Here is a 13,502-nt window from a genome sequence, read left to right as displayed (position 1 = left end):
ATCATTGCTAATCCTGCTCTGCAGCAGGATTTCAGAACCCCAAGTAAACAGCAGAGCTAAAACTGCTTCTAAATTATAACATAGCTTTTAAAAGCATATTCTTGAGTGAAATTAAATTCCATGTTTTGGCATGAAATCATAATTGTTAAAGCTATCTTGATCTTGGTATCTTTTTTATCAAAAATATCTTAACTTGTGTTCCAAAGATGAATGGAGGACACAAGGGTGAGTTATAAATGAAAGAATTTTAATTTTGGGGGGGGTGAACTATGACTTTAAATCAGGGATCCTCAAATCTCAAATCAAAGAGATGCAGAGTTTAGCTCTAAATCTAATCAAACATACCTGAGCATTCTAATCAATGTCTTCCAGATCATTAGAATATCACAGGTAGGTGAGTTTGATTAAGGAATGATTGGGCTATAGTTCTTGACTAATGAACTGTCAAATAGTTGTCACACACCGCTCTGATAACAACCACAACACGCTGACCATGCTTGTATACTTTAACCAGCATTTCAGGTTCAAATAGCTATTACCACCTCTAAATCAAATCTTCCGAGGCCTACATCTCTTCATTCTCATTTTTCCCTTTAAAAATACAGTAAAGTAGCAGAATTCAAGACAGTCAGGAAATAAAATAAAAATAAAAACATTGATAAAATGCTTTTCCTGCATTACTCAACACTGCAAAAAAATAAAAATAAAAAAAAAATAAAAATATGGTAATGGCTAATATACTTACAGTACCTACTTTAGTGTATAATATTTTAAACAAGCTTAAGAATAATTTTAATATTCATTTTGGTCATATTCTGACATTTTGCATTTAGCGTTAACATTTTATGACCTCATTCCCATATATAACTTATCATTTATTTGATATTTTCCATAGAGATTAAATAAATAAAATAAATCTGAAAAACAGTCAAGAAAACACTTTTACATCTATACACTTTATACAGACATTTTGCAAGGTACACACAGGCAAATATCTTCATCAGAGGTACTGATCCTGGAATGGAAATGGTGGGAGGCATTTGGACTTGGCATCAGCTATGGCAATGCAGGCGAGGTTAGGCAGACAAGGGCATGTATGATGAAGTCTCTTGCCAAAGAACGGCACCTAAGTAGAAATGAAAGATTAAAAAACAAGAAGACAGGAAAAAATCAGAATGAATACGAGGAGGTAAGTGAGAAAATAAACCTTGTGGCTCATTGGATGACAGTCTTCTCCCACATGACCCATTGGGATGCACATTCGCAGGCTCCGGATCCACAGGCTGACTGCACAACACATGCCACCTCCACACTGAGAGTCCTTCTCACATGCCTGCACACACACATACACACACGTCTTAGGGCTCTTTCTCATTATAAATACATCAACGTCCACATTCACCTCTAGTGAGAAAACATCGGTGATGAAATGTTCAGTGCATCCACCTCATGCAATAAAATAGCACCACACAACCACCCTGAAGCATTTTTGAAAGCTATGTATATTGAGTTGGACCCCAAAAGTGGCATAGGATTTTCTCTTGTAGATCCAGACTACTGATTTGCCCTGACAGACCATGTAGGATGATGGACTCGATGTGTTTGAAAACACCATGCCTCCGTCTCCATTAGGCCTGGGGTGTTCTGACAGCACTCACATATTTTGTCAGTGCTGTAGGCTTTACTGTCCTGTCAGGTGTGAAGGAAATGCATTTGAGCATCCCAACACATTCATGTCAAACAGCACAGCATCTCTGCTGACCCTAAGAAATGCTCTGAGAGAGCGTTACCATGTTAAAGAACAAATCTATGCATGCCTGAATTTTTAAAATATTACACTTGTCATTTTATTCCATCACATTATTTGTGTGTGCTAAAATCTGTAGACATGTCATTAAAAAAAAAAAACCCACAGAGCTTTGATTTGTTGTGTAATAATTCAGAATTAACAGTGTGCCTAATATATCAACTACACCCTTAATGGTAATGTATTAGTTAAAGGGAAAAATTTGTTAAAAATGAAAAAATCTGTCATCATTTACTCACCTCATGTTGTCCCAAACCTTTGATTTTTTTTTTCTTCAATGGAACATAAAAGAAGATATTTTGAATTTGGATAAAAATACAATGAAAGTCAATGGAATCATAACTACTTAATTACCAAAGTATCTGCTTTTGTGCTCTGCAGAAAATGCATCCAGATTTGAATCACATGAGGGCAAGTAAATTTGAAAGAATTTTCATTTCTTGGTGACCTTTCCCTATAATGGCCAACATATTTTTGGCAAAATTTAAACTAAGACAGGTTTATTGAAGCAGTCAAGATTTAAAAAAGATTGTTTTGTGCATTTTATAAATTAATCTGCCATGCAATTAACACGTTAAAACTTTAGTTGAGGCTTGACAGCAATGAATGGCTTAACTATTCTCATAGATTAAAAACAATAACCAAACTTAAGAGAAAAAATTAAGAGAATTAAAATAACACGATTTTCCTTTTAGTCGGTCACTTCTGCTTCGGAGCCGAGCGACATCAACGTTCTGCTTGTCTAGCACACTCTATCAAGCTTCTTGTGTTGCCGGACGGTGCTTCAGCTTTGGTCGTTCCGGCACTTCAGGCTGCTCTATGGCCAACAACCAGGATGGTGGCAATGCCTGAGTCAGATCAGGAGATGTCGGCTATGCTTTCCCGGTCCACCAAGAGGGCACGGCTCGAGTGGAAACCTCCACCATGTCCCAAGCCCTCAAGGTTGGACAACTGGCTTCTCGGGGTAGCTCGCGCTGGTTCTCAGCACCCCACCTCGGTGCCTTTCTTCTTGGAGGTGCATTGGGAGCTCACCATGTCATGGACAGCACATTTACTGGTGGAAACTGGTTCCTCCTCCCTCACCACCCTTGATGGAGGTGCAGTTGGGGGTATACCGCGATCCCCCTGGTAGAGCGTTCGAGGGTGCTGCAGATGTGTATCTGGGCGTAGGCAGGTGGACACCAGATCCCCCTCATCCTCCTTCAGTGTCAGCAGGCAGCAGAGGGTGGTCAGAGAGCATCAACAAAGGCCCTACTCATCCACCCTCTGCCAAACTGTGGAACCAGTTAAGTGTTGCACCACACACTCAGACCTCTCTTCGGTCCGCCCACAAGCTGCCCGAGTTGGGTCCTTGGATTCCACCTTGCTGCCCCACTGCTGGTACGGTGGTGGTTCTGCTGGTCTCGCGTACACTTGCTTGCCATTAGCCACGACTATGCAATTCAGTTCACCCGGTGTCGCCCCAAGTTCAATTGCATCCACTTCACGGCAGTGAAAGTGACCGATGCTCCCGTCTTGTGTGCTGAGATCGCAGTCCTACTAGCGATGGATGTGATAGAGCCAGTCCCTGCAGCCGATATGGGGACGGGTTTTACAGCCTTTACTTCACTGTACCCAAGAAAGGTGGTGGGTTACAACCAATCTTGGATCTGGGTGTCTTGAACTGGGCCCTTTACCAGCTACCATTCTAGATATTGACCCAGACACGCATCTTCAGGTCTGTCCCCGAGATTGGTTTGCAGCTATCGACCTGAAGGATGCGTACTTTCATGTGTCGATTCTTCTGCGCCACAGACCATTTCTGCGGTTCACGTTCGAAGGACATGCATATCAGTATAAGGTCCTGCCCTGTCTCCCCGTGTCTTCAAAAAAGATGTGGAGTAGACTCTTGTTCCCCTCAGATAGCAGGGTGTTCACATCCTCAACTTTCTTGATGATTGGCTTATACTAGCACAGTCTCAGGTTCAGTTGTGTGTGCACAGAGACCTGGTGCTCCCGCACTTTAGCCAGTTGGGTCTTCGGGTCAACTGGGAAAAGAGCAAACTCTACCTGATGCAGAGGATCTATTTTCTTGGTTTGGAGTTGGATTCAGTGGAACAGACAGCACGCCTCACAAAGGAACGTGCACGGCCGGTGCTGAACTGCTTGAATTCAATCAAGGGTAGGACAGAGGTCCCACTGAAACAGTTTCAGAGTTCAGCTCCTGGGGCATATGGTAGCTGCAGCAGCAGTTACACCACTAGAGCTGCTTCATATGAGACTACTTCAGAACTGGTCTTGAACTGTCTCAAAGGGCACTTACGAGGCAAGCACAAGCTGGTCTGAATGGACAACACGGCGACCGTTGTGTACATCGAACGACAAGGTGGTCTGCATTCCCATTGCATGTCACAACTCACCAGCCTCCACCTCCTTTGGAATCGGAAGGTTGTGTCACTTTGTGTCATTCAGATTCTGGGTCTGCTCAACTGTATGGCCGATGATCTGTCATGAGCTATGCTCCCAGTAGAATGGAGACTATATCCCCAGACGGTCCAGCTGATTTAGAGACATTTCAGAGCCACACAGGTAGACCTGTTTGCATCTCCAGAGACTTGTCACTGCCAGTTGTTTTACTTTCTGACCGATGGAACACTCGGCATGGACACAATGGCACACAGCTCGCTGCGGGGCCTTCACAAGTATGTGTTTCCCCCAGGGAGCCATCTCGCACAGACACTGTGCAAGATCAGGGAGGACGAGGAGAAGGTCATGCTCACGGTGCCTTATAGGTCCACTAGGACCTGGTTCCCGGAACTAATCATCCTCTTGACAGCCCCTCCTTGGAAGATTCCTCTGAGGAAGGATCTACTGACTCAGAGACAGTGCACCCTGTGGCACCTGCATCCAAACTTCTGGAAACTTCACGTCTGGTTCCTTGATGGTACGTGGAGGCTCTAGGTGACCTACCCCAGGAGGTAGTTGACACCATCACTTCGGTGAGAGCACCATCTATGAGAAATAGTAACATCTTGTTCAGTGTGCAGTGTTTTTCTCACTAGGAAGACCCCCGGTTATTCCTGATCAGGGTCGTACTTTCCTTTTTGCTGCAAGGGTTGGAGAAATGGCTGTCTCTCTCCACCTTTAAAGTCTATGTTGCTGCGATTGCTGCGATTGCTGCTAACTATGACCCCAATGGAAGGCAAGTTGGTAGGGAAGCATGACCTGGTCATCAGGGTTCTTAAGGGGGGCGAGAAAGCGAAATCCTCCCCGACCCCCTCTATACCCTCTTAGGGACATGATTCTAGTGCTCAAAGCACTACAGTAATGCCCATTTAAGCCTTTGCAGTCAGTCGAGCTTAAGTTTCTTTCAATAAAAACTCTGCTCCAGCTTGCATTGGCGTCCATCAAGAGGGTAGGGGACCTGCACGCATTTTCAGTTGACAATTCATGCCTAGAGTTTGGGCCGGCTGACTCCCAGGTAATCCTGAGGCCCCAGCCCAGCTATGTGCCCAAGGTTCCTATTACCACCTTCAGGAATTGGGTAGTGAACCTGCAAGTGCTGCCCCGGAAAGGAGGCAGACCAAGCCATAGCCTTGCCTTGTCCGTGTCTGAGCCTTGAGATGGTACACAGATCGAACACAAAGCTTTAGGACCTCAGACCTGTGTCTGTTACAGAGACTAGCAGAAGGGGAAGGCCATCTCTAAGCAGAGGATGGCCCACTGGATTGTGGATGCCATCAACCTGGCTTATCAGGCACAGAGTGTGCCCTGCCTGCTCTTGTTGCGAGCTCACTTCACTAGAAGTGTTTCATCCTCCTGGGTGCTGGCTCGTGGCACCTTGCTGACAGATATTTGTAGAGCTGCGGGCTGGGAGACCCCCAACACGTTCGCTAGATTATATAGCCTTCGAGTGGAGCTGGTATCCTCCTGTTTTCTCACCTCAAATGGGCAGAGGCACAAGTAGGCGCCGGTTTAATGTGGGCTTGCTAAAACTGCTCTGTACTAGTGGTTAAATGGATCACAACTCTCATAGTTCAGATCACAATACAGTTTTTGACCCATGGATCGGATAATATTTTGGATCAGCAAGAAAATAAAAATAATAAAATTTAACTTGCTTTCCATTTATTACTTAGCAAAGTACTTCTTTAAAACCACAGCAAATACTACTAGATTAACTAAGTTTAAACATGGTTAAAGAGGCAAGAGAACAGCCAGTAAAAATAAGAACAAATAACAAGCATAGATAAATACAACAGAATATGTTACAAAAAAAATAAGGTTTGGTAGTATCAAATACAGAAATGTAATAATTAGGGAAAATAACACTACAGAGTGTTCACTGTATGAATTAAATACAGATATTTATGTTGTTTGATGATCATTAATGACAGCAGCAGTATGGCCCCCTCTGCCTTTAAGACCTGATGCATGGATCTGATATAATGATGCATTGGCTCATTTCGTTTACACGTGAAGTAGATTGGTCTCTTTAAGCGAGATCCCAATTCGTCGGTCACTGTTGTGACGTTGAGAGTGATGGATTATTAATATGATTGTTGTTATGTGAAACAGCTTATTCAGGAGAATGCTAAATAAAAAAATAACATGGATAATTTTATGCATGCCCTTTTTTTTTTACAATTGTTAACATCTAGCATATTCTGCAAAGAGTATGTAAACACATGATCAGATAAAATTGCAAATTGCTGATAAATACACTGTAATTTTTTCAACATAATGCCATAAGTGGGAAAAAAGTCTATAGAAAACTTAAACAAATGCCACAAAGACAGATGCAGTAAATAACTGAAAAGAAATTCAATAAAATAAAACACCATCAATAATAATAATAATAATAAAAATAATAATAATGTATTGTTATGTGTACAATCCACTTTACTAGACTGGCTCTTGAAGTTGTAAGGGTTACTCACCCCAGTGATGACTGCAGTCGAACCACAAGACACCAGCACCAGGCAGAAAAAAACAGAAATGTTGGATGTCATGGTCTTCAAATGCTAGTGCCACAGGTTTCTCTCCCCTGAAGAAGGAGTTCCAAGTACTACAAACTGCCTTCTGCTCAGACACACCAAAAACAGACTTAAAACTAAAGTATAGTTTTTCTTCAGATGCCAATGTCCCACAGGTACAAAGGGCTTTCACGTAATATGTGAGTGTATATATATTGTGTTCTCCAAAATGTGAAGAGAGGCAGCTTGTCAGTTGTTCTGATGAGGGACGGATGATTTATAAGCACTGTCCTTCATTCAGAGTTATCAGTGAGTCACGTCTTCATACGTGAAAGAGATGGAGTACGAAAGAGAGGAACAAAGAAATTCAAGGCAATGCAGTTGAACCCACACCCGCACCTCAATTCCAAATTATAACATTCCCTTATACCTAATAATATATTTTCTATTGTCCTGGTTCATTGCCATTTAAATGAATATATTATATGCATTTAAAACAATAATATGCAATTAGAAAATCTTGATTAATTGCAAAGTCCTTGTGCACATAATTTGCTAATTATTGTTACGTTAAAATATAATAATTTGACTTGCACAACCTACAAAATTTCCCAAAGATTCCAAATCTGTTTGGACCCAAATCACGAATCAGTCAAAACTGATGTGTACCACACAAAATTATAAAAAAAAAAAATCACTCCCGGTGTCTTTTTTATTTATACAGTATTTGCTCTAATGAAATGCAAAAAAAATGGTGAGGGAAAAAAAAACTGAAGAAGGGAAACTATGAATGGTGTTGGTTCACCAGGCCAGGGATGGCAACGTCAGATGCAAATGTCCTTGAGCATTAACAATGGTGGTTCAAGGTGAAGAAGAAATTGAAAAAATCCATTACGCACAGCAAGGAATGTGAATGAGCTGCCTGTAAACATTGTGATGCAGAGCTGCCCAAACACATAAACTACAGTTTTTAATTGGCAGAATTTGGGTAAGAAACTCAGAGGGTGCTGCAAACAACAGATAAAAATACAAATTTCTTTCACTTCACTTTAAGAATGTTACACCTTGATTTGTTTTAGGTATTCAGGTGTTAAAAAAGTATTTGGGCACCCATGTATGAAAGTCTCTGTAACAGAAAAATGAAATATCAAACCAACTGGAATTATTGCTGTAGACCAGTGGTTCTCAAACCTGTCCTGGAGTACCCCCTGCTTTCCATATTTTGTATGTCCCCCTCATCTATCACACCTGATTTAACTTATCAGCTCATTAGTGGAGACTGCAAGAGCTGAAGTGGGTGTGTCAGCTATATGGAGACATACAAAATGTGCAGTGTTGGGATGTGGTAATATACATTACATTCTTTTCATCATGATACAGAAAAAACCCTTCTGTTACATTGTGTCTTCTAATAACATTTTATTTTATTTATTTATTTTTTAAATATTGTGTTATCTAATGCAAAATTGTATTTATACATTTATGCTCCGCTACGAACACTTTTGACCCTATGGGCTTTCAAAAGGGGAAGTCGTGGCCTAATGGTTAGAGAATCGGATTGGCAATCGAAAGGTTGTGAGTTTGAGTCTCGGGCCGGCAGGAATTGTAGTTGGGGGGACTGCATGTACATTTCTCTCTCCACCTTCAATACCATGACTTAGGTGCCCTTGAGCAAGGCACCGAACCCCCAACTGCTCCCCGGACGCCGCAGCATAAATGGCTGCCCACTGCTCCGGGTGTGTGTTCACAGTGTGTGTGTGTGTTCACTGCTCTGTGTGTGTGCACTTTGGATGGGTTAAATGCAGAGCACAAATTCTGAGTATGGGTCACCATACTTTACTGAATGTCATGTCACTTTCACTTTAAAAACTCTCTTAAAACATCACTTTTCCCACTCTCACAAGATTATTCAATAGAACAATCTCTAATTTTTGAATATATTCTGAAAATCATGAAAACTCTCACCACAGTGTCCTTTTACACAACATCTCAAATTATGTATGTATAAGTTTGACAGAATTTTGTGATGAAAATTACTGTGGAGGAAATAATGCTTAAATGAATAATGAATTAATTAGATTTTTGTCAAGGCTACAGTTAGTATTTTACAAATTTTAAATACACACAGTTAAAACAAAATTAACATTTAAAATGATGCACAATATGTTATTCATTAATGATTTTTACCTTGATTTTCTTTCTTTTTTTGCACATCACGTCTCATATTTCACTGCTGTCTTCTAGTTAAATGAGTAAATAAACTATATTAATAATGAATAATACTACATTTATTTTGTCAATAAATATGCTGTATTTCACTCTTTGTTTAAATTAGCATAGTTTAATTGCAATAATTTATTTTTATGATGTTTATGAGGTTTTTACTATTTAAAGATTTTAAGTCTGGATCTGGGACATTGGTAGAAAAAAAAACAAATCTATACACATGCATTTGAAAAGTAGAAAAAATAAAAGGTCTGATAAAACTGTCATGTAATCTAATCTGTTTAAAATAATCATCAGATATATGAACATAAGACATTGTCTTAATTGTCCAAACAGCATTTAGGGCCGCTGTACGTGGAATGTGTTAATGGACCCCTTCATTTCATTGTGGAGCCTTGCCAGTTATGTGTCCATACATTTGATTGTACATCGATCTGCCTGAAGAGTAAAGCAAACTCTAAATATATGCTCTAAATTAATACTTGCCCATGGCCACTGACCCACTACATTTGACCTGGCAAGTAATGATAGGAGCAATTTGTTCTACAACAAGCGCAATGGAATTCGTAAATGTTCAAGCACATCATTCTGCTTCTTTGTGGTTTGCACAATTTAGTTCAAAGATTATTTTTAAAAAGTCATTTTAAACACCTCAGCTCTGCTTTCATAACAATAGAGGACTTTGTTGCCAGCCCAGTAATGTAGTTTCAGCCTCATAAAGGGCTTATTAATATCCCATTAGTGCCTCTCTCTCTCCATTTCTCTCTGTGTGCCAGGTGTTTGGCCTTCTTCCCCTACACTGCTTCTCTTCTGCACCATCTCGGAGTTATTAATGCTGACATTTTTTGACTTCAGACCAAGAGTGATGTGAATGGTTAAAGAGGACCATATGAGCAGAGGTCCAGAACTGCAGCCTTGCATCGTAAAATTCAGCTATACATGTTTATCTAAGCTTTCTCTGTAGTATCATGGTTTTTAACAAGACCCCCATAATCCAGTGCCATAATCCTTTACTATGCTTGAGTAAGCAGAGCAGATGGTTTAGAGACGGGATTTAAGCAAACTGCAGTAGAGATGATTACATAGCAGCTCTTTTGTAGCCTATGAAGGACTTACAAAGAATTAGTGGGGAGCATAAATGTTTAATGCTAAACAGAAACATAATGTTAAACAGATTTGCCAAGGTCTCTAACGAGAAAGAGAGTTTTTCTGACTCATCCATTTTGTAAGAGGATATCTGATGAGTAACATTATGTTCAGATTTATTGATCATTCATTTCTCGTTGAAATAATCAGACGGGTAAGTTCCAAAAGTTAATGGCCTGATCGACGGATTAATGGATAGAATGATAGGGCAATATAAGGATGGATGGATGGATGATAGAACAACAGAAGAATGTACAGATGGATGATTCATGGATATATGGATGACTAGAATGATAGGACAATATACAGATGGATGGATGGAACAACAGAACAATTTAAAATAGATGGAAGGATAATAATGGATGAATGGGTGGACGGATGGATGATAGAACAACAGAACAATATACAGATGGATGGATGGATGGATGGATGGCTGTATGGATGGATGACTGGAATGATAGGCTAATATACAGATGGATGGAACTATAGAACAATATTCAGCTGGATGGATGGATGGATAGATGGATGGATGGAACAACAGAACAATATGCAGATGGATAGATGGATGGATAGAATGATAGGACAATTTATGGATGGAACAGAACAATATGCAGATGGATGGATGGACAGATATAGATATAAAACAACATACACATAAATGGAACAATAGAACAACATATGGATGGATAGATGTGAATAAACATTTAATTTAGGTTGCATACATTTTCTTTCTTACAATTGTTATGCTCCATGTAGGGTGAAGGCACAACATGAAAGATTATGAGGACACAGAGGAGTTTTGGAAAAACTAATTAACAGTATTTTAAAGGGGTGTCTATGTATATGAATGTCTATGGCCAAATCATATGAGTCTGTCACATGATGAAAGAACGACTCGAAAAAAAAACTAACTAAAAAGATTAACTAATCAATTCTCTTTCCAGCTCAGACTGCATTGGGTAAAGCTTATGGGGCTGTCACGTGATGAAAGAACCACTCAAACCCGAAGACTTGTCAGATAAGAGGTGAGGTGAACAAATCCTTGAAGATACATTTTTGTACTTTTAAAGGGTTAGTTCGCCCAAATATGAAAATTATGTCATTAATAACTCACCCTTATGCTGTTCCAAACATGTAAGGCCTCCTTTTATCTTCGGAACACAGTTTAAGATATTTCAGATTTAGTCCGAGAGCTCTCAGTCCCTCCATTGAAGCTGTGTGTACGGTATACTGTCCATGTCCAGAAAGGTAAGAAAAACATCATCAAAGTAGTCCATGTGACATCAGAGGGTCAGTTGGAATTTTTTGAAGCATCGAAAATACATTTTGGTCCAAAAATAGCAAAAACGATGACTTTATTCAGCATTGTCTTCTCTTCCGTGACTGTTGTGAGAAAGAGTTCAAATCAAAGCAGTCTGGATATCCGGTTCGCGAACAAATCATTCAGTTCACCAAATCGAACTGAATCGTTTTAAACGGTTCGCATCTCTAATACGCATTAATCCACAAATGACTTAAGATGTTAACTTTTTTAATGTGGCTGACACTCCCTCTAAGTTCAAACAAACCAATATCCCGGAGTAATTCATGTACTCAAACAGTACACTGACTGAACTGCTGTGAAGAGAGAACTGAAGATGAACACCGAGCCAAGCCAGATAACGAACAAAACATTGACTAGCTCACGAGTCAAGAACCGTTTCTGTCAGACGCGCCCTTACGCCCTTACAGTTACAGTAAAACTGTAGTAACCCATGGTTTTTTGGCGTGTTGACTACCATTTGTATAACCACAGATTTACTACAAATACCATGGTTAAACTATGGTTAATATTGCAAAACCATGGTTATTTTGTGGTTACCATGGTTTAACTATAGTAACCATGGTTTTTTGGTTTAATTTGTAGTAAAACCATGGTTAATTTTCGTAAGGGCGTCCGATTCGTGAACCGAGGAGCCGATGATACTGCGCATGTGTGATTCAGCGTGAAGCAGACCGACACACAGAGCGTCTGAACTGAACTGATTCTTTTGGTGATTGATTCTGAACTGATTCTTTGCTAGTGTTATGGGCGCGGGTAAACCGAAGGCTTGAATCAAGGGCAATCATCGCCAATGACGCCATTACGTCGAGCGCAAAAGAACTGGTGAACCGTTTTCTTCAACCGGTTTATTGAATCGAACTGTCCGAAAGAACTACTGGTGATCCGAACACTGATGCAACCGGTTCTTCACTCGTGAACGAGTCAGTCTATTGTTCGTTATCTGGCTCGGCTCGGTGTTCATCTTCACAGCAGTTCAGTCAGTGTACTGTTTGAGTGCATGCATTACTCCGGGATATTGGTTTGTTTGAACTCAGAGGGAGTGTCAGCCACATTAAAAAAGTTAACAGCTTAAGTCATTTGTGGATTAATGCGTATTAGAGATGCGAACCGTTTAAAACTATTCAGTTCGATTTGGTGAACTGAATGATTCGTTCGCGAACCGGATATCCAGACTGGTTTGATTTGAACTCTCTCTCACACAGACACGGAAGAGAAGACAATGCTGAATAAAGTCGTCGTTTTTGCTATTTTTGGACCAAAATGTATTTTCGATGCTTCAAAAAATTCCTTCAAAATGATGATGTTTTTCTTACCTTTCTGGACATGGACAGTATACCGTACACACGGCTTCAATGGAGGGACTGAGAGCTCTCGGACTAAATCTAAAATATCTTAAACTGTGTTCCGAAGATAAAAGGAGGCCTTACATGTTCGGAACTGCATAAGGGTGAGTTATTAATTACATAATTTTCATTTTTGGGCGAACTAACCCTTTAAGGGTACATATGCAAAGTTTGTACCTTAGGGAATAAAAATGAACCTGTATTGTACCCCTTTTTCTAACAGTGTAGACTGAAGACCCAGGTAGACAATTAATTTATCTTTTCTGTTTCTTATAGCATTATAGTTTTGTATTTTTTGTAGCGTGATCAACGTTTGCGTTAGTACAAGTAGACATGTTAGGGAAGTAACAATTAACATTTTAATTATATTTTGATAAAAATGAACTAAATGACTCGAAAAAAGATTAGTTCATTTTGCTGAACGAGACTCAAAGGTCCGAGTCAGTAAAATGATCCTACTTCCCATCACACTGATGCAGGAAGTGATGACGGAGTCTCTTACAGGCAGACAGAAGTCAGCTGAACAGCAGGGCGTGGCACCAATTAGACTGCAGGAACCAATCAGCTTCTTCATGGACAGAAGACACACACAAACACAGAAGTAGAACAAAAGGGACATAACACAACATCAAGTTGACTTCAAGAACACCGACTGACTCAAGAACACAGCTTTATTAAATATTTAAACTATTTTGTTTATC

The 13,502-nt window shown here is 40.1% G+C and overlaps 1 protein-coding gene across 1 annotated transcript; it reads right to left on the bottom strand.

Annotated features, from left to right (window-relative positions):
• Positions 1 to 937: 937 nt before the first annotated feature.
• Positions 938 to 13,375, bottom strand: LOC127959039 (toxin MIT1-like). Its single transcript, XM_052558037.1, has 3 exons — positions 13,304 to 13,375; positions 1,208 to 1,333; positions 938 to 1,126 (listed from the first exon to the last, which is right to left on the bottom strand). Exons 1-3 carry the CDS (start codon positions 13,373 to 13,375, stop codon positions 1,001 to 1,003), a joined length of 324 nt encoding a protein of 107 aa, XP_052413997.1. The 3' UTR covers positions 938 to 1,000.
• Between the last annotated feature and the right edge of the window lie 127 nt (positions 13,376 to 13,502).

Source organism: Carassius gibelio, chromosome B6, assembly GCF_023724105.1.
Source record: "Carassius gibelio isolate Cgi1373 ecotype wild population from Czech Republic chromosome B6, carGib1.2-hapl.c, whole genome shotgun sequence".
Lineage (NCBI taxonomy): Eukaryota > Metazoa > Chordata > Actinopteri > Cypriniformes > Cyprinidae > Carassius > Carassius gibelio.
This window is presented reverse-complemented; position numbering and strand designations above follow the sequence as displayed.

What these genes read in the sequence shown, in the direction of transcription:
- LOC127959039 (XM_052558037.1), bottom strand. Translation starts at nt 13,375, where the DNA reads ATGAAGAAGCTGATTGGTTCCTGCAGTCTAATTGGTGCCACGCCCTGC. An exon ending in CAGCTGACTTCTGTCTGCCT is followed by an intron (nt 1,334 to 13,303) that starts GTAAGAGACTCC and finishes GTGTGTGTGCAG; the next exon opens with GCATGTGAGAAGGACTCTCA. An exon ending in GTCATCCAATGAGCCACAAG is followed by an intron (nt 1,127 to 1,207) that starts GTTTATTTTCTC and finishes ATTTCTACTTAG; the next exon opens with GTGCCGTTCTTTGGCAAGAG.